The following is a 22,990-nucleotide window of genomic DNA, read 5'->3' as shown; positions in this document are numbered from 1 at the left end:
GGACGTGCGTCTGACGTCAGTGTGTTGTCAATTCGGCAGGTAACTTTGACAACATGAATGAACAGACGCATATCGTTGCAACTGTATTGTTATTTTTATGGCATAATTACCTGCAGCACCAACTATACACAAGGCTAGTTCAAATTCGCCAAATGAACGTCCTCGTCGTGCGAACATTTTATCCTCGCCGGCAGGAAAGGAGGAGAAGACTGCAAGCAATCATGCGAGCTCTGGCACCATTAAAAACCTCGTCTCCTCCTCTCCCCATGTGCCACCACGGCTAATTTTTCCTGACACCTCCTGTTTTTCCGGCTATGCGGGAACCACCGGAACTTCCTGTAAAATGCTTTCACACTAGAAACGAACCAAACCTTTGTTCAGTTTGATCCGGACCGAGAATACCTCTTTTCTTCGGACCAAATTTCATCTGTTTGGTCCGGACCGTGGTCCGGGGTAGGTTTCACACCTGTAATTTTGATTCGGACCAAACTGAAAAGTCTGGAAGTCCGGACCAAACAAGGTAGGTGTGAAAGGGCCCTAAAGCCTGGTTCACACGGCAGGATAATTTAATCTTAAGGATGCTCCGATTATCGTAAAATAATATGATCAGATATTCCTGCCGTGTGTGCTGTGTTAAGACTGCTCTCGTCTGTTCGGAAGGACGTCGGGACCGCTCCGATCTCAAATCGGGGATATCCAACATGTTGGATTTTTTTGGCCCCATTTCTCCTCGTGTGTGGTCCCCCCCGGGGACAAACGAGCATGCAGCCTTTGACAATTTTAAAATCGTCCCGTGTGAACCAGGCTTAAACCCCTCTTTTCCGCGAGCCTACTCTGCTCTGATTGGTCAAATGGCCCAGTCTGTTGTGATTGGTCTACCGCTTAACGCGTTTGTTGGAAATTAAATACCCATTACCGTATCTGAATTTCAGCTCTGAGGCTTCCGCAGCTCTACTATACACCGTGATAAGAAGAGTAATGATGGTGTCAGTTGAACCCGAGTACTCATCATTTGGAAGTGCATCCAGAGTGGGTTCGTGCAGGAAAACTGGATTTACTGAGTTGTTTCAGGCCGTTCAGATTCGGTTCTATCTTTTGGCAGACAATAACTCCATTTATAATGCATTTTGACCTTTGAAGCTTTGCAGACCTTTTCAACAAATAGCAATATAACACACTGCATGAAAGGTAATATCCAAAAAAATTATGTTTTATTAACAATGTTCGGGAGGAACACGTTCAAATGATCTATCCAATCAGCACGAGAGGAGGCCTATATATATATATATATAGAGTATATATAGGCCCTATCAAGAAATGCCCTCTGCAATACTTGAAAACTTTAATCTAACAGTTTATAAGCAGTGGTGGTTCTAGACCATTTCAACTGGGGGGGCCAAGCTGGGGCCAGTTGTACTGTTAGAGGGGGCAGTTACATTTAGACCTTATTGTTGTTAATGAAACATATATATATATATATACGGAGTCGACTCACCCATGTTCCTCAGCAGTTTTCAGAATCCCTCCGACTCCTCACTCTTGGCTGTGTCCTATCACAACGAGGAATACAGGGAGAGTATTCTGGGTTCGGGCCAAAATACAGATTTCCGAGCACTCTCCTCGGACAGCAACCCAAATACTCTTTTACTCGATCTGTCCCGAAGTGTGAACTCAAAAAATGGCAGGGTCAGAGAAAGGGTGGAAAATTATTGTAAAAAAAATTAATTAATTGTTTTTTGGTGGAAAAAATAAGTAGACCTTAGGAAAAATATTTTAAATAATACAAAAATTTAAAATATAACCCCTTAGCTTGTATTTTTTTATGTTGCATGTGCACAGGGCCCTGTGCTGCTGGTGTAGTGGGAATTAAGATGCCCAGATACTGCCTGTTTGGAGACACTGTGAACACGGCATCTCGTATGGAGTCCACAGGTCTACGTGAGTAGTGCTGCCTTTCAAAACCTACACTACCGTTCAACATTGATAATAATAAGAAATGTTTCTTGAGCACCAAATCAGCCTATTAGAGTGATTTCTGAAGAATCATGTGACACTGAACTGAAGCAATGGCTGCTCAAAATTCAGCTTTGCCATCAAAGGAATATTTCACAGTATTGCTGTTTTTACTGTACTTTCAGTCAAATAAATGCAGCCTTGGTGAGCATAAGAGACTTATTTTAAAAACATTATAAACTTTTTACCAAAATTTTGAACGGTACTGTAAATCAGTTCACCAGATTTCCCCAACTAAAGAACAGTGAGTAATCAAACTGTTTAATCTATATTTTATTCTATATTCATCTCCTCACCCCAGCACTACGAATCCATGCGAGTCAGTCGACTATCAACATTCTCCAGCGCACAGACTGCAAGTTTGAGTATGAAAAGAGAGGAGAAACTTACTTAAAGGTAGTGATTTCACCAACATTCTTTTAACAATTGTCCTCATCTGTGTTATTTTTGTATTATATATATATACTATTATAGCATTTATCAGTATTTTGAATTTTATTTTAAGATTTAGATTTTTTATTTAATATTTATATATTTTATTTCATCTTGATTTCACTGAATGAAAATTATTTCTAATAGTTTTAGTTACAATAACAGCACTGGTCTTCATATACACTACAGGGTAAAGGAAAAGAGACAACATACTGGTTGACGGGAGTTACTGGGAAAAATTATAATCTGCCAACGCCTCCAACAGCGTGAGTTTCACATTTTATGATCCTTACTGTTCCTAATAACTAGTCTGTGAATTCATTACTTGTCTGTGATGTACTTTAATAAAAAAGATATTTCCTCCTGGCAGGGAAAACTTCCAGAATCTGCCGCAGGACCTGTCTGAAATGATGAAGACGTGCCTGGAGAAGCGGCACTGCAGCTTGTGGAAGAGAAAGACCCTGTCAGCACGTCACAGGAAGCCCATAGTGGAAATGGAAATGGAGTGCAAAGAACTGCCAGAGTATCTCCAGCTGGCCACCGATGACAGTCTAAGCACATACCTGTAACCCCAACCCTGAACATGACATGAACACACTACCACATCAGCACCTGGACCAAAAGCCTGATGACAGAACTGGATTTCTATTGAAATCACTGCAAAATGTAAATACTGTAAATTTGAATTTATAAAAAAAAGCATTTATACTTAGTGTTATAGCATTATCTAACATTAGTAGTTGTTAATAAGTGTTGTAAATCTCAGCTTAGGTTTTAGCAGGAGAGTGTAACAATGTTTTACAGGACAGATATTTAATTTTCAGCTGAATAATAATAAACATGATAAACTCTTCCCACACATTTGAAAAAGAAACAAAACTTTATTTCAATTATTTTTATAACTATTTACACAATAATGCTGCTTGGACATCTACAGTAATTCATGATTGTTTTCTGTGCTAAAAGATATTCTCTTGGTTGAAGAGAATAATTAATCCAATTAATCCAATATTCTTTGGCATACATACACGACTAAGGGTATTTGCCCAGTTTCAACAAAACCCGGCAAGTAAAGAAAACCATTAGTAATTATTACTTAACATCTTAACTTGGAGTTTTTTTCAATAGGCTGCAAATCAAAGCTGATTGTGCAATATGTAATAATTAAAGAACATAAAAAACTAAATAAATAACAAAATTCAATTTTACCTTTCACACCATGAAAACAAAGCCACAACCCATATTTTATAAATAAATTATATGTAAGAGCTCAGTGGAAGTATGGTATACAAACTGCCTATTAATGTAGATATGAATTCAAGAAATTGTCAAGGAAAAATAAAGAGGGGGAGAAAACAAAAAAAGCAAAAAGGCAACAAGAAAAATGTAGGTAACATTTCTCTAGTATCAATTTTGATGACACAGACCATGTTTTACATAGAGGAATTTACACAAATGTAACAAAACAAAAACAAAGAAAAAAAAGGGCATTGTGTGTGTACAGACTAAAATTCAACATAAACCAAAACATTACCTGTGCCCTGACAAGTAATCTGACATTTATTAGAATAAAATATATACAGATGGATGGGACAGTATAATTATAAAAAATACAAGGCCATAAAAAATGATGCAAAAAACACATAAAAGATCAAACTTTAAAACTAAAACATACCTGAAATTCAAAGCAGTGAGAAGATTTGTTCAACACACCAGTACAAAGTTTAAAGAGATTATTATACTGTACTGAACTGACATGCTAATATGATCTGTGTCGTTTTAAAACTTCTGCTGCTTTTACATCAGTTGCATCTACACACGTTGATGGAATTTATGATATCTCCTCTGTTTCATTTAATTCACTATTCTCTGTCTAAACACAATGACTGTTATTATGCTCTCAGTTTTAGAACATAGCAGCAGCTAATGGAGACAGAATAAGAACTAATTGACCCAGTAACACCCTGAGCTACAAAACTGTGTTTACAAATACCTCTTTCCTCTGTATAAATGTAATAATAATAAGTCATGTTGCTATTACAAACTAATTGATGGTTTGTTTACAATCAGTTTTGACTGATAATGCTGTCATCAAACATGACAACAAAAAATATTTCACCCATCTAAATATACAGTGGCCCAAAACGTATCTGAACACTTAAGTCACATTTTAAAAATGGTTTCACTGCATTAAATAGAGAATATGTGGCATCTCCAAACAAATGAAACCTGAAATTGAATTTTTTCCCCCAATTACTTTTAAATCAACTGGTCTCAACGCTACTTTTAGTGGATGTACTATGAATTTACACAAGTATTCTACCAGAATGACCACAAAAACCTATCAAACATTTTCATGTGAAATGTTTTGCTTGAAAAGTGTGCTTTAAAAAAAGTATTTTAAAGTGTCTTTAAAATAAAAGCCACTTGGTTTGCTATTCTGTCATATAATGTGATGACATGTATGCACTTTTAACATAGCTTAAGCATCCAAATGTGTTAGGAGTACTGTATCTATTCAAATTTGTGCAAAACTACAGCATATTTAATAAACAAGCTTAGAGCTTAGGCATGCAAATCAGCCCACAGCACATAAAAATGCCACAGAAAGCTAATTTGCACGGCTCTAGGCTAAAGAGAGCAAAACGTGCTTGATAATTTGTTGAATTGAGGCATGTTGATTGGAACGATTTTGATTGCCGGGCTAGTTCCTTTTAAAGAAATTTGTCCTTCACACAAACACATTAACAAGTGACACAGTATTATAATGCCGCACATTAGCTAAATGAACAAAACTAACTTCATTGTGCCCCGGACCTATTAAAAATACATGTACAGCATACAAACACAACCAGAACTCTCCCGAGCCCTGTAATATCCCAGTGACCTCTAATGACACCCTGACCTTCTAGCCGGCGCCAACGACTATCAGAATGAACTTCCACAGACTGTAAATGGGGGTAAAGTGCACTGCTGGTGGCCTGCCAGGGTGACACTGCTGGCAATTTACCCACAACTGATGCTAGATGGAACAGGACATGACCCGTGTCTGTAGCAGAGCCGCCCTTCTTCTGCTATAGCAAATGTGCAAAACCTAAACACTAAATAACTGATTACAGTCACATTTCCACACAGTCTTTCTATCATTGATTACAATGTCTATCCTGACTAAGCCAGACTAAAGGCCCGTTCACACCATGGACGATAACTATAAAGATATAGTTCTATAAATATTCAATACTCAATATTAAAGAATAGCAGAGTTCACACCACAGCTATAACGATAACAGCACAGAGAAATGACATCGTTGGAATCACTTTCAAAACAATTTTATCCAGCTGATGAACGACAGCCAATCAGAATCCATCCAGCTGTAACAAGCTCGAGCATTTAAAGTGACAGAAAAGCTGATCTCAGAACGATGCTAATTTAGTTATCTTTCTAGGTGTGAACAGGCCTTAAGTCTTTAAGTTATTGTTTAAATGCATTATATTTACTTAAATTACTATATTATCCTATAACTATGTTGCACTCTTTGGTAACAGGCCATGTACTAAGATAGTAATTGTGATCTTTTCTTAATACCTCAGGTGCCTTTTGCTTTTAGGATTTCAATTAATTTTTTTGCTGCTGGTTGTGAAGTCTCCCGCTAATACCAGTTGTTCAAAACAACAAATCTAAAAAAGTATGGCTATAAAAACAGCATCATGAGCACATGGGAAAAAATGGATATCTAGAAAAATAAAATTCTTTGTATCCTACATCCGGGAGCCATGGATCTGGAACAGCTGCAAAAGAGTTGGAAAATATATTACAGTCACAGAAATACACTACTGTTCAAAAGTTTGGGGTCAGTATGATTTCTTTGGAAGAAATTAGTACTTTTTTCTGCAAGGATGCATTAATTTGATCAAAAGTCAAGGCAACGACATTTATAATATTACAGAAGATTTTTTACTCTTTTATGCTCTTTTGAACCTTATTCTCCAAAGAATCCTGATAACAAATGTATACATTTCCACAAAAATATTAAGCAGCACAACGGTTTTAAACATTGATAATAAGAAGAAATGTTACTTGAGCAGGAAATCAAAATATTAGAATGATTTCTGAAGGATCATGTGACATGACTAGATGCTGAAAATTCTGTAATAAATTACATTTTAAAATATATTACGAAAACAATCACTTTAGATGGTAATAAAATTTCGCAATATTACCATTTCAATTTATTTTTGATCAAATACATTTAGCCTGAGGGTGAGAAAAAAGTTGTTGTTTTTCTTCAAAAACATTTAAAAAATATTACAGACCCCTGAACTTTTAAACAGTAGTGTATAACTACAGAAATATAGAATTACTAGTAATTTTGGATATGGATAGTGTAGAGTGAGAAATAAGCCTCATGTAATTATGACAAATACAAAGATAATTTTTGCTGGTGATGTGGATATGGGTGGAGATGGCAATGACTCAATGGCAGTTTATGGAACAGACGCTGTGCTAAATATTAAAGTCATTCGAATGAGTCATTCGTTCGCCATTTCTGGTCTAGTGACCTGTGCTAAAAAAAAATCCCATTTTTTAAGATATATGTATCCAAGTTTATATTCAAAGTTCAGTACCGCACAATAGTTTGTCTGGACACTTGTGAATTGTGTTTACGTAGGAAATAAATTCTTACGAGGGAAAATCAGCCTGGGAGTTGCAAGGAGGTAAAGGCTATTGCATTTCATTGCACTGTGCTCATAAAAGGCAAGTAAAACTAGTTGGATAAATCCTCCTCATTCAACCTTGTATCATAGGACTATTTTCACAGCCAAACAAACTTTATTGTGGTTTCTTTGTGCTCGTCTTATTTGGTGCACTGAAATGCAATTTACCAAAAGCCTCATACTGCTAGAATTTTGTACATCTACCACTAATACAACCAACATGACAGCATTTCCTCACCAATTCCTTTGACACAAGTTTCTGCTAATCTCTAATCCACTCATTGGGGGTCGCATTTCTTTCTCCCACTTCCTCCTCCTCCTCCTCCTCCTCTTCCTTCCTCGCTCCATCTTCCTCCTGTGTGTCCGAGGTCTAGTTGTGTTATGAGTGGACAACAGGGTGAACAGAAACCGGTGGGATCGCAGCACGACAGATGATGGCATACCAAAAAAAAAAAAAAAAATGAAAAAGATTTATGATTTTGTGAAGAGTAGGTGTGGGAGGATCTCAAGGCTATTGATGTGATATGAGATGAAAAGAAGCAGATTTTGTAGCTCGTAAGCATGTTTTTTGAGGAACGTGTCAGTGGAACTGTGCTTTACGGTGTGTGTGAGATGGCACGCTCAAAAACGATGAGCCGTTATGTGTTTATATAAGTGTCTGTAGGTTCTCCAACCTTAGTCTTGTGGCTCTGCTCCGTCCCCAAACCCCCACCCGAGGTGTGCAGCTCTTTTGACACCACACACAGAAATTCAGCCTGGTCCTCTGTTCCATAGCTGTAAGACGAGCCAATGTTCACCATCTTGAAAAGCAAAAAACAGCCAAGAAAGAGAGAGATAGAGAGGTCTTTCTTCATGGCAGGTACTTGAGATTTGAGGAAAGGGGAGAAGACCATGAAGGAAAACATCAAGATGGATCAAATGCATAGTCAGCTGTACCAAAAACTTCTTCATTGCATTCATTAGGGATAGTTTAGGTTGGTCAACTAGTCAAGTTGGCATGCTGATGGTGTGTTGTGCCTTATGGATGCATACTTTTTGTGTGAAGCAATCATTTTGTGCAATATAGGGTAATAGATATTTAGCCTTGATTTTTTTTATGTTGAACCAGATTTTTTTTAAATGTTGGTTTATGTACACATGCAGATGGATGATTTTGAATGTTGCATTGAATTGAATTGTTGCTCATGTCTTGCATTGTTTTTTAATGTCTCACACCTGAGCATTGCTTTCTAATTTGGTATTTTAAAGGGATTGTTCACCTAAAAATCATTTACACACCCTCATGTCATTCCAAACCTGTATGGCTTTCTTTCTTGTGTTTTTTTCACAGAGAATTTTTTTCTCATATATATATATATATTTGTCTATACAATGGAAGTCACCAATGTTGTTTGTTTACCAATGTTATTCAAAATATCTTCTTTTGTGTTTTTACAGAAGAAAGAATACAGGTTTGGAATGAAATGAGGGTTAAGAAAATAATGACAGAATGTTCATTTTTGGGTGAACTATCCCTTTAAGAAACGTATCTTATTGGTGTATGGTGGACCCTAAATCACTCTTATTTTGTTAGAATATGTAGTTTTCCAATTTTCGAACCTGTAAAATATCATTAGGGATGTGCAAAATTACATACCGACAAAGCTGGAATATCATATAGTTTGTCATTTTTCAACAACGCATAATGATTAAGAGGTTTTGGTGCAACTGACCACATAAAATCCAGGTGGACACAAATGGCAAAAGTTTAATTTCACACTTTAGCTATGCTACTGGACTCTGAATCTGAGGGGAGAATTGGACACTGGGAAAATAAGGATCATGGGAAGGGAAATCAACTCAGTGTCAGTCCAACCCACAGTCCAGAGCAGTCCGGGGCGGGGTTTTCGGCAGGCGCGCACGCTGACCTGCTCAAACTTCCAGCCGTCCGACATGGTGGACACCATCTGGGTCAGCTCCTCTTCCTGACACTGCAACACCCGATACACGTGCTTTGGTGGTACCTGCTGTATGAGAGACAGAGGGAGAGGGTGAAGACTGGTGAAGAGTAAAAAAAGAAATGTGGTGGGTAGTGGAGGAGAATGCCAAAAGGCAAGTATGGAAAGAAGAGCGAGAGTGGGTGGGAAACTGATGGCTGTTGCATAAGCACGCAAATATAGTCACAAATGTACAGTAGAAACTGAGACGGACAGAAATATAGTGCTGAGAAGGTGATGAGGCTGAAAACTGGATACTAATGGAAAAAAAATCAGAAAATGAAGCAACATGGGAGGCATGATAAAACACCCTGCTCATTACCTGTGTAGCCTTAGAGTCTCGCTCAAGAATTCTCTCTTTGATTAATTTAATCAGCGGTGTGATGTTGTAGAACTCTGCCTCCTCCAAGACGCCTGACGGCACAGACACACTTCATTTTTACATTTTCATACAGTCATGTGCGGTTTTGACTAGATATGCACCGATATTGAAATGATAAATAAATTAAAAGTGAAACGCCTAAAACTAAAATGAATCGTTGTAAATGCTGCAAGTGAATAAAGGCGGGGGCATAATAAAAAGAGACAAAAACAGAATTAAAATTGTATTAAAATATAAAAACGATTTTATTGCTGTAAATTGTAATGTAGACATGCATTTTATGTAAAGCTGCGTTGAAACAGTATGTATTGTGAAAAGCGCTACACAAATAAATGTGAATTGAATTGAATTCAAAAGTATACATACTATAATATGACATTAATAATACTAAAATAGCACAACTGAATAATATCGAATAAATAAAGATCTTTAATACTGGGTGATAATCATATGGTACTAATGCATCAATAGTTATGTGTTGATATTAAAATATATTATAATATTAAAATTATAGTATAAAAATGGTATTACCATAAATTTGAAAATGCATAGTCTGACAAGTGACAACAATTCTGAAAATAAATGAACAGACCTTCTTCTGCCAACTCCTTGTTATAAACCAGCTTCCCATGTCGCAGATAGTTGAGTATGGGACCAAAATAGGTGGGATCTCGGTCAATCACATAAGCGCCAGTTTCATCCTACACAAACACATCACAGGACTCTCAGTTTAATAATTAAATACAATTAGATGTTTAATAATGTGGTATTTACTTAAGTATAAGTACAACATCATTAAATATGTAACATAAAATATAATAAAATAATACTTATTAATGATGTATATAATATTTTACCAATATTAGATGTTGTTAACTTGCTAATATTTAATAATGTGGCAACTATTCCCTATGTAAATGTGACTGACTCTGTGCTAACCCGGTTTAACTGCAGTACAGGATACACTGAACAGTACATCACCTCAGGGAATAAAATGTGACTTGGCACAAGAGAGGATGAACATTAAAGGAAAGGGCATGTGGAAAGTGGCAGTGAGCAGAGGTCACATTAGCATGTCCATGGTCATTGTCCCAGAATGGCTGAAGGTCTCCTCTTTGCAATGAATTACCCTAAGAACTCAACGCAGCTCTATCGAGACAGGACCTACGGAGCAGGGAACCATATAGGCTACATCATACCCTAGTACAACATGCCCTACAGAGAACATTACACAACTGAGCCCAGGGCAAGAGCACTCAAAAGGCACAAAGAGGAATCAGAGAACAAGGGAGTCCATAGATGCACATTAGGGTGAAGGAGGTAAAAAGAAAGAGAAAGATGTTGGCGTAACAGAAGGCTCAAGACTAAATAGCAGCACTTCAAGGTTATAAAAGCACTATAATAGAGAAAGCAGAGGGCATAAATGAGATAACTCTGCAGATTCACAACATGGACTTGAACAACACACCTACACAAGCTAAATTTGATTCATTGTACAGCTCTTTTTTTATTTATTCGTACAGAAATTGCACAATTTTGGTGATATTCTGCTTTATTCAGTAAGTTTCATTTGTGACTGGATTCTGTGATTTCATCTGCATCGCAGAAATGTTATAACGTTAAAAGAGTTAGTTATGTGGGTTATTTATTGTTGTGTTATAAAGTTAGAACCATTAGTAAGAATGTTTTTTCAGTTAGTAGTGGTCCCCTCTCAAAACTAGGGTTGGGTACTGCAAGTTTCAATTGCAGTAAGGTAAAAACATTTAGTCAAACATTTATATCAAACATGTTTCTTATTCTGTGTTATTTTTTTTTTTTTTGCAAAACGTTTTGTTGCAGCTGATTTCCTTGATCAAAAATCAGCAGCCTAAAGAACACTAACATTTTCCTATGGTTTTAACAAAAATACTACAACAAAACACAACTGGACTAATTTAAAACATTATTAAAAGACAAGTTAACAGTAATAAAATAAGAAAAAATAAACAAATTAGCAATAGCACAACTGAACAAAGTTCAGAAATTGAAATCAAATGTAAAATAATTATTTTTATAAATAAAATATTGATTAATACTTAATTTTCTTTTGTTCTTTGATTAACATCAATGTGACAGACGGCAGTAGAGGTGGGCGATATATCGTTTATATGATAATATCCAAATCGTTGTCTGGACGATATGCAAAATTGGGATATCGAATATTTCATAATTTGTACAATCCAACCCCCCAAACATGAAAAGAGGTGAAGGAAATTAAAGAGGAAACAAATAACGCACACTATAACCTTCTAAACAATTATATGTAGCGATTTGTTTGACTGTATTTTATGGTGGGTTTTTTTGTACAAAATCACGATTGTTCCTCAATTGCATGAGAGTAAGCTGCTACTAATTTATAAAATAAATATTTAGTACAGTAACTTGGTTCATGTTTAAATAAATAATGTCTCATATCTTTATGTACTAGTAATTCTATACAATAATAGGTCAAATGGAGCAAGTCAAAAGACCAACTTGACCTTCTTTGCCAGTTTGCACACATTTCTTTGAAGGATTGCAAAAATATTCTCTGAATATCGATATCGAGATATTAATTTTTGTCAATATCTCCCACCCCAAGACTGCAACAGGTTTATTAGGCTGCTGTCACTTTAAGCAGGATCCAATATACTGTTACAAATCTGTTTTCTTCTTCTTCTGTGTTTAAGAGTATATTTTGCCACAATTTTGCGTGCATTTGTTAGTTCAAGTGCAAAAAGACGTGATAGAGAACTCAAATTGGTACTCGTGCACTAATTGAGATGCGGCTCTTAGTGCCGAATTGAGTTCTCTTTCGCATCTTCTTGTGCTTGAAAAAGGTTTGAAATCACATTAAAACGCACACACAGGAATCGATAAGTGGAATCAAAATTTAAATAATTTAAATAAAGTATCCGATTCCAGAATTGGAATCGATTTTTTAACTCCCGACCCTACTCAAAACACTTTACATAGTGCTCTTTGTGGCCATTTGCAACAACTGTTTCAGCTACACACCGCCGGTATGGCGGTATTTGAAAAATACATATCGTATACAATCATTTGGGGACTAACAGATTGACAACATGGACATGAGAAAGACAACATAGACAACAAACTAATTATCACATACGCAGTTGCAAAAAGCATTAACAAATATTTCCATTAGCAGCACAAAATCTCACAGATAGTAGTAGCACACAACTTAATTAACACATGATAAGCAAACACACACACGTACACAAATCCCTTTCTCTAACCAGCAAGTGCAGAAGACAGCCACACAGTACACATGACTAGACTTGACAGCAGCAGGCATGACAACACCTGCGCATGACTTCTGCAGCGAGTCAGAAGAGACAAGCTGTTGTCCCGCTCGGGATTTCACAAGAACACGAGAATGAACACAGGGGCTTTTACACACAATACTATTGTATGTGCCTTAAACACACAGAATTAAAATCAAATAAGTTTGCTATCTGTAATGATCATCTTGCGTTAACGTTTAACTCTGCAGTTGCACAAGGAAGTATAAGAACCAGGTCCCGATAGGGAACTAGCTGCATCCCATGGGAAACGTCCTGGTAGGCAAACAAAGAGCTTATTAATTTCAAAACAGAACTGCATAATAACCTGTGCCACATAAAGCATCACAGCATGCAATAAGAAAGCCAAATTCAAAAATTTTAACACAACCAATTCTGGCTCATGTTAAAAGCACATTCACTCAAGATGTTGAGAAACTAGTTAATAATATTTATAATAATAGACAGTCAATACCTCCTCATGACATAAAAGATTTTTAAAAAACATCCTTAAAGGGATAGTTCACCCAAAAATGTAAATTCTATGAGTGTTGGTAACCAAACAGTTTCAGTTCCCATTGATGTCCATTCTATGGCCAAAAAAAAAAAAACAATGGACGTCAATGGGAACCAAAACTGTTTGGCCACCAACATTCTTTAAAATATATATAAAAAAACTATACACCCAAACTCTTTGAAAGGGAAAAATGCATAAACTAGCAAGAAGAACAGAGCAGTCCAGGAATAGAACAGAGAAGCATCCATAGATATTTTAGTGCAGAGGGCTGGGAGTCATAAAGGTGCCATGACTTTAATCTCATTAGAAGAGTGACATGAGCAGTGAGAGAGCACACAACACCACAGCGGCCCGTAATAACTGAGCTGTGTTGAGTGATCTTCTGTGCCTCGTCACTCCCTGTGCGGATGTGTGGAATAAGAGGGAATATAAGAGGATAGCTTGAGAGGGGGTGGATACTCTGAAGGCAGAGTACCATCTGTTAAGTAAAATACTTTTTGTATGCCTTAAGATTAAAAGACACATTAAATCACATAAATATAACACACATTTAAATTTATTTAGGTAAATCTCAACATATTTCACCACAAAACCAAAAGACAGAAATAGAGAAATTATACTTAAAGACAATGAAGCTAAAAGAAAATTAATTTCGGAACAATTAGCCTATTATTATTTGCATTTTTTGACAATATTTTCATAACTAACATTACATTTTATATGATAACTTACTAAGGTTAACTAACCAGAAATTACGATAAATTTAAAAAACAACACGCATTACTGTGAGGCGGGAAAAAAACAAAAATACATAGGGGTGAGTTCAGGGTGATTGGGACACTTTTGCTATTGAGAGGAATTGGAAAAAGTGTCCCAATCACCCTGAATTCACCATAGTATAAACTGTATTTACCATAGATGATGACCCATGGGAAGACATATGTTAAAAACATGCCTTTTTATATGCCAAAAAGCCAATACAATTCAAAATCATCCTGAGATTTCATATAGCCTATTCCCCATCCATTGGCTTTTCTAATCACTGAATGCCATGTTTTTAAAATGTATACTGAAGTAGGTACCATATTGCAGGTTGTAGGTATTATTGTAGGTCCTATACTGCAACTGCATGTAGTCATGTTACAAGTGTTTCTATCAAGTGCTATTGGAAATACTAAAATATTTGGCATCCAAGTAGAATTACGTCCAGTTTTATTAGATTTGGGCCTTCCAAGCAGACACATAAAGACATCTGCTAACAGGAAATTATATGATATTAACCTTCGCTGCCAGAAGAAGACATTTTATTGCAGTGGGTCAGTGATAATAAGGCCCGCTTCACATAAGGGTTTGCAAGGTGATATTTGCTCTGGTCCCACTGGAACTCCTGCCATGTGCTTTACATTCTGGCAAATCAGTTCTATAAGATATGGATGCTTTATTTGGATTAAATTAGGTCTCATTTCCCTTGGGTCATTTAACAAGGAGTATCTTAACCATAATCAAAATCAAAACAAAATGTATTTATAAAGCACAATAAAAACAACACATAGTTGACCACTATGCTGTCCAAAACCTTGCTAAAAAAAACAAAATAGTTTTGACCGCAATAGAATGAGTAGATTATCAATAAAAATAATACAAAATGACTTGTAATAATAAATAATAATAATAAAAGAAGCTTCATTAATTACTTCCAAGATATGATTTCATGAGCTTCACTCCTATAAATTTAGGATGTAAGTTACTGATGATCTACCCCAAGAAGAGAACTCCCCTCTACACAAAATCAGCTTCAGGTGGATCACATTATGTGATATAGGAATCGTGCAGTAAAATTTTGCAGGTTAATAACTGCGATGACGCTGCAATGCACAAACACTGTATTAATAATCAGCGTAGCACGCGGACATCCATCCGACTGAAGACCCCCGTCGCATCATTAATACACCTCAGCGCCCTGGATCAGTCGTACATTAACATCACTCACTGCTGTCTTACCGTGTCCGAATGTAAGTCTTGCTGCTGGCACAGTCGGTACAGAAATGAAGTTTGTTCCTTTAGCAGCGTTTGTCGCGTCGTGAGAAACACCGTCCCACCGACGTTGAGACGGACCCATTTCCCGTTACTGCCTCCGGTGGTATTAACAGCTGAACCGTTTACTATGATATTTTCAGACCCACTGGATTCAAAAGCAGTAGCCGTGGCTGTTGTGGCACCTTCGCTTCCCTCGTTGTCTTTGTTGTTGTTATTGTTGTTGTTATTATTATTTAGATTGCTGTGTGTTGTTGTTGCTGAAAGGGAACCCGTTTCCGGTAATGCCTGGGGCGCCGCCGTTTTTCCTTTGTCCTCCGTAGCCATTAGGGTACTACTCTGAGGCTGGTCTGATGCGGACTGTCGGTGCGGCTCGGATGCTGTTCGGATGTTGTTTTGTCTCCCACGGTGAAGCGGCGTGCTACAGTTTTTTCCCGTGTCATAGAAGTAACTTAGAATAAGTGCGGCAGTTGATTGGCTCATATCTTGTTATGTATTCGCCCCGCCCACTTGCCAGTTGATGCTCTTTTGACGCAGAATCAGATTCTAGGATGAGGAATGTATTTAGGCATTTTGAGCAGCATATTTAAGATTCTGCATTCTTAAAAATATTTAATATTCTAGGACGTTAGTTAATTTTGTGACTTGCTCTTTGGTACATTTTCATTGTACACAGGTTTTACACAAACTTCAAATTCACACAAATTGTGCTGATAATATATTTTGTAACGAGCATATAAGAAAATGTTCCAAATAAAAAAATACGATAATTAATTATTATAAAGTCTATGCCTTTTTATAATGGTTTCATATTTTTTTGACCATATGGGTATATATAACTAAAAACAATTCACTGATAAAATGTAACATCAATTTATGATTCATACTGTAAATTCAACATCTATTCAGCCTGTTACAAAGTATTCAGCTTGCAAACAGATTTATATAAATAATATCAAAATTAAAGTAGGCTACTCTCACAATTTAAAATGTGAATACAATTATTTAAATAAAATGTATTTCTATTTAATTCACTTGTTCAATGACACTGCTGACTTTGTTCAAGTCAACTCAGTTTATCTTAAATATTTTTTTTTACAACCGACTGTTGAATGTTTGATTCTGATTGGTTGACGGACATTCTAATTTGTGCAATTTGTTAATATGTATCACTTATGACAGTAGGCTTTGTCATGAACACAGATCTCAAATTAGACAAGTTAGTAAAGCAACTTTTATTGCATAAACAAGTATTATGCATTCAATCTCACAAAAAGTATTATGGGGCAAAAATGTACCTAATTACTTTGTAAAGCTCCTTGTAAATATCTGATGCAAAGTTTATTAAATCATTTTTGAGTCTTGCATCTGTATCCTCTAGACAGCTGTTTACACTCTGTAGCAGACCGTCTTGATTTCTGAAACCAAAAAGAAGGGGCTGAATGGTGATGAATGAGTAGTTGTAGGTCTGAGGGAGCCCCTGATGAGCTGTCCGGTTGAAACGGCTCCAAGAGAAAGGTGGAAGACCATTCTGAGTAGTGGGTCCGTTCACAGCTTCGGCCATAAACATCTGGGCCATGTGGTAATCTGTAACCTAAATGGATGCAGCCTCCATTAGAATCTGACTATTTATGCTGGCATTTATTTAAAGGAGACCAATTTTACCCCTTTTTACAAGACGTAATATAAGTTTCAGGTGTCCCCAGAATGTGTCTGTGAAGTTTCAGCTCAAAATATCCCACAGATCATTTATTGTACCATGTTGTACCATTTTTGATTGGAAGGAAAAAAAATGCAGTTTTTGTGCATGTATCTTTAAATGCAAATGAGTTGCTGCTGCTTTCCAGAAGAGTGCAGAGCCTTTACAGCTTGTCCCTTGGATACTCTGCCAAAAACTAAAACATCAGTTTGGTTTTGATTATCATCTCTATGCAGTCACGCTCACGTGACAATGCAGTTCTTCATCATCATGAAAGTTTATTATCTGGATGCGTTTTAAAGCCATTTTAGTCTAAACTTCTGATATATGGTTTTCTAAACGCACACATCTGAAGTACAGAAAATTGGCTGTCAGATGGCACGTCCCATGAGTATTAAACTAAGTTCTCTTTCACGTCTTATTGCGCTTAAACTGTCAAATACACACAAGGTTATGTCGGAAGCACATAAAGTTTACAAACACAGTTGTTTATGTCTGTGAACGTAAACAGCAAGTAAAGAAATTGCATATGTGTGTTATATCTGTGTATTAAAGTGAAATATACAGGACCTACTGCTATATATGCTGTTAATATGAATCAAACAACAGAACAAAAACAAAAAAATCAGTCACTGCTGACACACATGTATGTTCAAACACCATGTAAAAGTGAATTTTGTCGGCCCCCTTTTCTAATAGCAACACATATACCTATTTCTGTACCTTAGTATCATAACATCCCCCTGGAAGAGGTCGTCGGAGCCTCAGATCATTACGGCAGCAGATGGATTTGCAAGGGTGTTTCTTTGAATATGGGTCTTTTCTGTAATCTAACATGACAAAATGCTGTTCATCAAAGAAATGAGATTATGAAGACAGCAGATTAGTTTGAAGAAACATTTCTGAATACTTTCCAAAGAGAGATTCTGAACTCACCATTGTACCTCATAATGTATTTCAAGGTGTCCAGATTAGTGACTTTTCCCTGATCCCTGCGGAAAATCTTAGCACGTGGACAGAGGTCATATGAGAAGTCTTCACCATGCTTTTTCCACATCACACCATAACCACTCATTCTGTAAATGTCTGAGTGGAAAGGTATGTTGTAGGATGCCCAGTAACCTATTGAGACGATTTGTAAAGCACATGATCTTTTTCATTGGCTAGTTCAGTGTTTCCAACCTTACATCCTCTCAAATTAATTTTCATTGGACTGATCACATGGATTTCCTTATTATAAAAATACTTCTCACCATGACGCAGCGCTTGTGACTGATCTGAATACGCCACCAAACCAGGAATCTGCTCCACAACAGTCAGACTCCATTCTTCAATCTGCTTTCCAAGTGAAACTCTTTTCAGGTCCACCACCATATACTGGTTATTGTAGGTCCCTGATAAAATTCATCCAAAAATAATTGAAAATAAGAAACATTTCAAGACCAAAAGTATGTGGACCTCTCATTAAGAGGTTTGGCTGTTCCAGTATATCTGTTTTTGGGAAGTCAAATCTTAAAGGGATAATTAATTCCATCAATCATTTACTCACCGTCATGTCATTAAAAATATGTTCCTAGGCCTTGTGTTTTAGCCAGATGACAATGCCAGGCGCTCTTCTGAAGGCACTTCGGTGGCACAGCGGTTTGTTTGTTTTTTTCAGTTGAGACGTTTTGGTTGAAATGATCTGATTTCACAGAATTTGAAACAGAGTTTGATGAATTACTTGCTCTGGTCCTTATTTTGGATGATTTTTTTTTCTGTTGTTGTGCTTGTTTTCGTCTGCTGTCGTTGTAAAAGCAGGATGTGACGGTTGGGTGCAGTGTTGGGGAAAGTTACTTTAAAAAGTAATGCATTACAATATTGCATTACTCCCTTTAAAAGTGACAACCGGTAATTGTGTTACTTTTTAAGAAAAATAATGTGTTACTTTACATTTGTGTTACTTTTTCTCACCTGGGCTATGTTTGGTTTTTTTATAACAAAAAGTTCTATTTTTGGGCAAATGTAAAGACCCTTTCCCACCAAAATTGGAATAATAAGGCTAAAGGAAATGCAAATTCACGCATGTACTGTGCGCAGCTCAAACAAACCTTTCAGCTGTGCTGCCATTCTGGATTGCAGATTAATAGAATGCAGGAGAAGTTACTTTAGAAACACTTACTTTACCAATAAAAAAAAATAATCAAAAGTAATTTTTGCTTATGGTTTAACGGAATCATTGAAGGTCAGCAGCAAGAACATTGGTCAATAAAGTGATATTAAATGCATAAAAATATTTGTTTTATTTAACATATTTAATTATTGGAGGTTTTGTGTTTCATAGATTTTATTCATTTTGAGGAATACTGAATCTTTTTTGTGCAAGTGAGATGAGTAAATGCATGCTCACATTTAGTCTAGACTCTAGAACTACAATAACTACAATCATGTTTAAACACAACGCCTCTGCACTTACTTCCGATTACTCTGTCAGTCATAAGAAAACAAAGTAACTTGGGTTACTTGTTTGAAAAACTAACTCAGTTATTTTGTGGCAAATTTAAAAGTAATGCGTTGTTTTACTAGTTCCATAACTCGCGTTACTTGTGTGGCACTGGGTGTGGCTAGGTGTGGTATTTGTCCCGCTCTCCCTCTAATGTGATTGGACGGATGCGTACTTGTGACATTGATGAGCGCTACGTTTTACCCAAAATTGAGCATCTTCAACCCGGCCACCAATTTTTCCCCCCTCCAAATTATTACTTCAAATATCTTGTTTTGTGTTCAACAGAAGAAAGAAATGCATAGTTTTTTTAATGAAATGAGGTTGGGTAAATGATGACAGAATTTTCATTTTGGGGCGAACTATCCCATTAATGCTACTCCATACAATCAGATTCTAGAGAATTATGTGTTTACAACTTCGCTGCAATGTTGATAGACGACACCACCACAGAGCACTGCAAATACGGACCACAATATTTGCATAAAATAATCCACCTTTGTCTTGTGCATCTCTTTCTCACCCGAGTTGTGCTTGGAAAATATTTGGGCCCATTGCTTCCCTGTGCAGGCCAGCGCATTTGCTACACGCACCCTCTGCCAGGCAGGCAAAGCCTCTGGGGTCACCAGGGAGAACAGAGAGGAGTTGAACACGTTGTTTGTTGTCTGAGTTACAAACAACCCCGTTCCCAGCAAATAAAAGTCATCCAGAGATGACAAGGTCCCTGGAAAGGATGCGAGAAACAGTTTTATAGTACTCAATTAAATTATTAATTATTAAATTTGATAAAAGGCAAACATCTGCTTTTAAATACCAGGGTAGCTGCTAAAGGACAGTCTGCTTGCGCCATTATGTTTATTTTTCAGGTGAAAGTCCCAGTGCTTGTAGATTCTCATACTGGCTGCATAGGTGTACCAGCTGGAGTGAGCAAGCAACAGATTCTCATAGCCAGGTAACAACTGCAGATATAATAGGAACAGAATTAAAGGCCATAACCATCATAGGCACAGCCCTGAATATTCAGATATGGGGTCAGACATGGGGCTTTCAATGGCCGATTGCTACACTCTTACATTTGGTTCTACACAATCCAGAATATGTGGTTACTGTCATGAGGTGAAGGCATCATTTTACTTCTAACCTTGATGAGAGCAGAGCAGTGACTCATCCCTGGCATTCTGAAGGAGTCCGAAGAAGAGTTGGAATGCCTTTTGAGTGCAGGGATTAAATCGAACAAATCCCCAATACCATTTAGGAATTGAACCACAAACATGGGCAAAGGCTGGGAGATGAAATGCAAGCATGTAGTTTCACTCATTAACGCAAAATGAAAAAAATATAGGCTAAAGCATGATTGTCAATGAATGAATAAAAAGGAAAAAGGTCACTGGAGAAACTTAGACCTTTTCAAATGTCCATGAGGGTTATCAAACTTGAAGAATGAGATGTACAGTACAAATAAACAGATGCATGCATAATTCATGTTTTCTGACCTTTTTCTGTCTACTTTTGGCCCAATATGCTGCCCCGGCATACAATCCATCTATCTGAGCCATTAGAAGACCCACATGATGCCACAAGGGATCACTTTTCCCATTTAATTTCAATTGTGTTCTTGTCCATGAGTCCTGCTCACTATTTCAAAGAATGGAAGTTTAATAAATAATTCAGTAGAATATATGTTTATGCAATGAATATAATTATAATAGTATAATAGAATAGAATAGAATAGTATAACATAATCTAGGAAAGTCCTCAAAACCACGAACAACTGAAAGTGTTCAAAACCTATGTTGTATGTTGCAACATGTGAATACATACAGTGATATATACAATTTGTATGTTTAATATAATGCCAGCAGGTGTATTTCATCATATCTGACATTATTATTGTAATTTTGGAATAGTGCAATCAGTTTAGATAATAAATATTAACTTACCTCATAAATGATTTCAGAGGTTTCATAACACTATGATCCTTCATCATCTGAGGATACATATTAAAGTAATGGTTTTTCATCTGTCTGTGAATGAAAAAGTAATTGATTATAGTTTTAACTGTAGGGTGTTATTTGATCATTAATTTAAAGTTAATATATTTTAAATGTACAACATAAATGTAATTAAGTATATTTTAGTATACCATAAATGCTTGTCAGTGCTTTAGCTACCCATATAAGACAATAGAAGTAATTAGGAAATTATATGTAAATTATACTCTTAAGTCCAACTAATTGCTTTAAATGTAGATTTAAACTTTTATACATTTTCATTCAATAGTGAATAACATGCATTTAAGTGTCCAAAACCATTACCATTCATTTCACAGTTAAGTATATTCTTATAAAGTATTATTAGATTAGATTAGATTTTTTTTTGTTGAAGTATGCTAAAGTGTAAATTTAAGTATTGCTTTAAAGAGAAAAAACTTACGAAGCTGTAAGGAATCCTTCAAGGTATCCGGCCAAGAAGTATGTAATTTCATCGTTCTGCTGGGATTCTCCATAACCAGCCTGCACTTCCAGCACTCCCCATCCAGAAACAGATAAACTATCATTGAAATAGCCAAATGCATCTCCGTTTTCTTCCATTACATCCTCTTTCAGCACAACAGACTTCTGAACAGCATCCCAATATACGGTGGCTCTCTGAACATCTGGTAAACAGAGAGATCACACATCAAAGCCTTGATGATTTTATATGTTTTTTTATATATTATTGCGCTCGCTTATTTAACTTAGTTTTTTTCATGCTAGTCCTATGACGTTATGCAAACATGCACAAACGAATAATAAAATAACCATCAGTATTACCAAAATGTAATATTAGAAGAGTCAAAATTAATTTAGGACACTTACGCTGAACTTTTACGAAGGTCACCGTTAGGACGCACAAAATAAATCCCCGTGTAAATCGACTCATGTTTCACGCTGAATCAAGTTTTCAGCATCACGACAGCTAATGATCGAAGAGCTTGCGAATTTCCATCCGATTAAAGTCGGAATACTGTTTCGCGTGGTTTTCTTATGTGTATAGACCTACATTTAGCTGTTTATCGCCTGTTGGATCGCTAAGAAAAATTTATCCACCCCAGATGGGACTCGAACCCACAATCCCTGGCTTAGGAGGCCAGTGCCTTATCCATTAGGCCACTGGGGCTTTCGTCACGAAAGGGTAACTGGTAGATTAGAAAGATGTAATACAAATGTGTGTTACGTATTAAAATTATCTTAAATATTAGTTATATATTTATTTTAATATATCGCATCTAACAAGTCTCTGATGCATATAATTAATAGATAATTATTACTCGCTATTCAGAAAACATACACATTTACGTATTAATCGATGTTTGTGTTAAATTCCCTAGTTTAGACATTAATTTGTAAAATAAAAATTTAAATAAAAATAAAAAT

At 36.3% G+C, this 22,990-nt stretch overlaps 3 protein-coding genes and 1 non-coding gene across 6 annotated transcripts in view; 1 reads left to right on the top strand and 3 right to left on the bottom strand.

The window, feature by feature from the left end:
* Positions 1–3,324, top strand: part of gucy2cb (guanylate cyclase 2Cb) — a 42,355-nt gene extending 39,031 nt beyond the window's left edge. The window contains exons 24-27 of the mRNA XM_077201053.1: positions 1,840–1,938; positions 2,315–2,409; positions 2,635–2,711; positions 2,816–3,324. Coding sequence (XP_077057168.1) covers positions 1,840–1,938; positions 2,315–2,409; positions 2,635–2,711; positions 2,816–3,014 — 470 coding nt within the window. The 3' untranslated portion in view covers positions 3,015–3,324. The remainder of the gene's footprint in view (positions 1–1,839; positions 1,939–2,314; positions 2,410–2,634; positions 2,712–2,815) is intronic.
* Positions 3,307–15,952, bottom strand: kctd17 (potassium channel tetramerization domain containing 17). Its single transcript, XM_077201057.1, has 7 exons — positions 15,361–15,952; positions 10,112–10,220; positions 9,460–9,551; positions 9,021–9,167; positions 7,836–7,961; positions 7,400–7,531; positions 3,307–6,234 (listed from the first exon to the last, which is right to left on the bottom strand). Exons 1-6 carry the CDS (start codon positions 15,874–15,876, stop codon positions 7,424–7,426), a joined length of 1,098 nt encoding a protein of 365 aa, XP_077057172.1. The 5' UTR covers positions 15,877–15,952; the 3' UTR covers positions 3,307–6,234; positions 7,400–7,423.
* On the bottom strand, positions 15,857–22,725 carry plbd1b (phospholipase B domain containing 1b). 3 transcript variants are annotated; one of them, XM_077201055.1, is made up of 12 exons: positions 22,433–22,720; positions 22,008–22,230; positions 21,515–21,598; positions 21,068–21,209; positions 20,716–20,856; positions 20,389–20,533; positions 20,098–20,298; positions 18,346–18,486; positions 18,029–18,214; positions 17,816–17,922; positions 16,692–16,987; positions 15,857–15,939 (listed from the first exon to the last, which is right to left on the bottom strand). In XM_077201055.1, exons 1-12 carry the CDS (start codon positions 22,494–22,496, stop codon positions 15,933–15,935), a joined length of 1,737 nt encoding a protein of 578 aa, XP_077057170.1. In that variant the 5' UTR covers positions 22,497–22,720; the 3' UTR covers positions 15,857–15,932. The 3 variants fall into 3 exon arrangements, with proteins under 3 accessions (XP_077057170.1, XP_077057171.1, XP_077057169.1); XM_077201056.1 differs by lacking the exon at positions 15,857–15,939 and having other exon boundaries at positions 16,614–16,987; positions 17,816–17,938; positions 22,433–22,725; XM_077201054.1 differs by lacking the exon at positions 15,857–15,939 and having other exon boundaries at positions 16,614–16,987; positions 22,433–22,725.
* Positions 22,661–22,733, bottom strand: trnar-ccu (transfer RNA arginine (anticodon CCU)). The gene has a single exon. It is a non-coding gene; the product is annotated as a tRNA-Arg (tRNA).
* Between the last annotated feature and the right edge of the window lie 257 nt (positions 22,734–22,990).

This window comes from Siphateles boraxobius, unplaced genomic scaffold (assembly GCF_051911475.1).
Source record: "Siphateles boraxobius isolate OS27281-9 unplaced genomic scaffold, OSU_SipBor_1 46, whole genome shotgun sequence".
NCBI lineage: Eukaryota > Metazoa > Chordata > Actinopteri > Cypriniformes > Leuciscidae > Siphateles > Siphateles boraxobius.
Note: the sequence above shows the minus strand (reverse complement) of the source record. Positions and strands in the feature narration are given on the sequence as shown.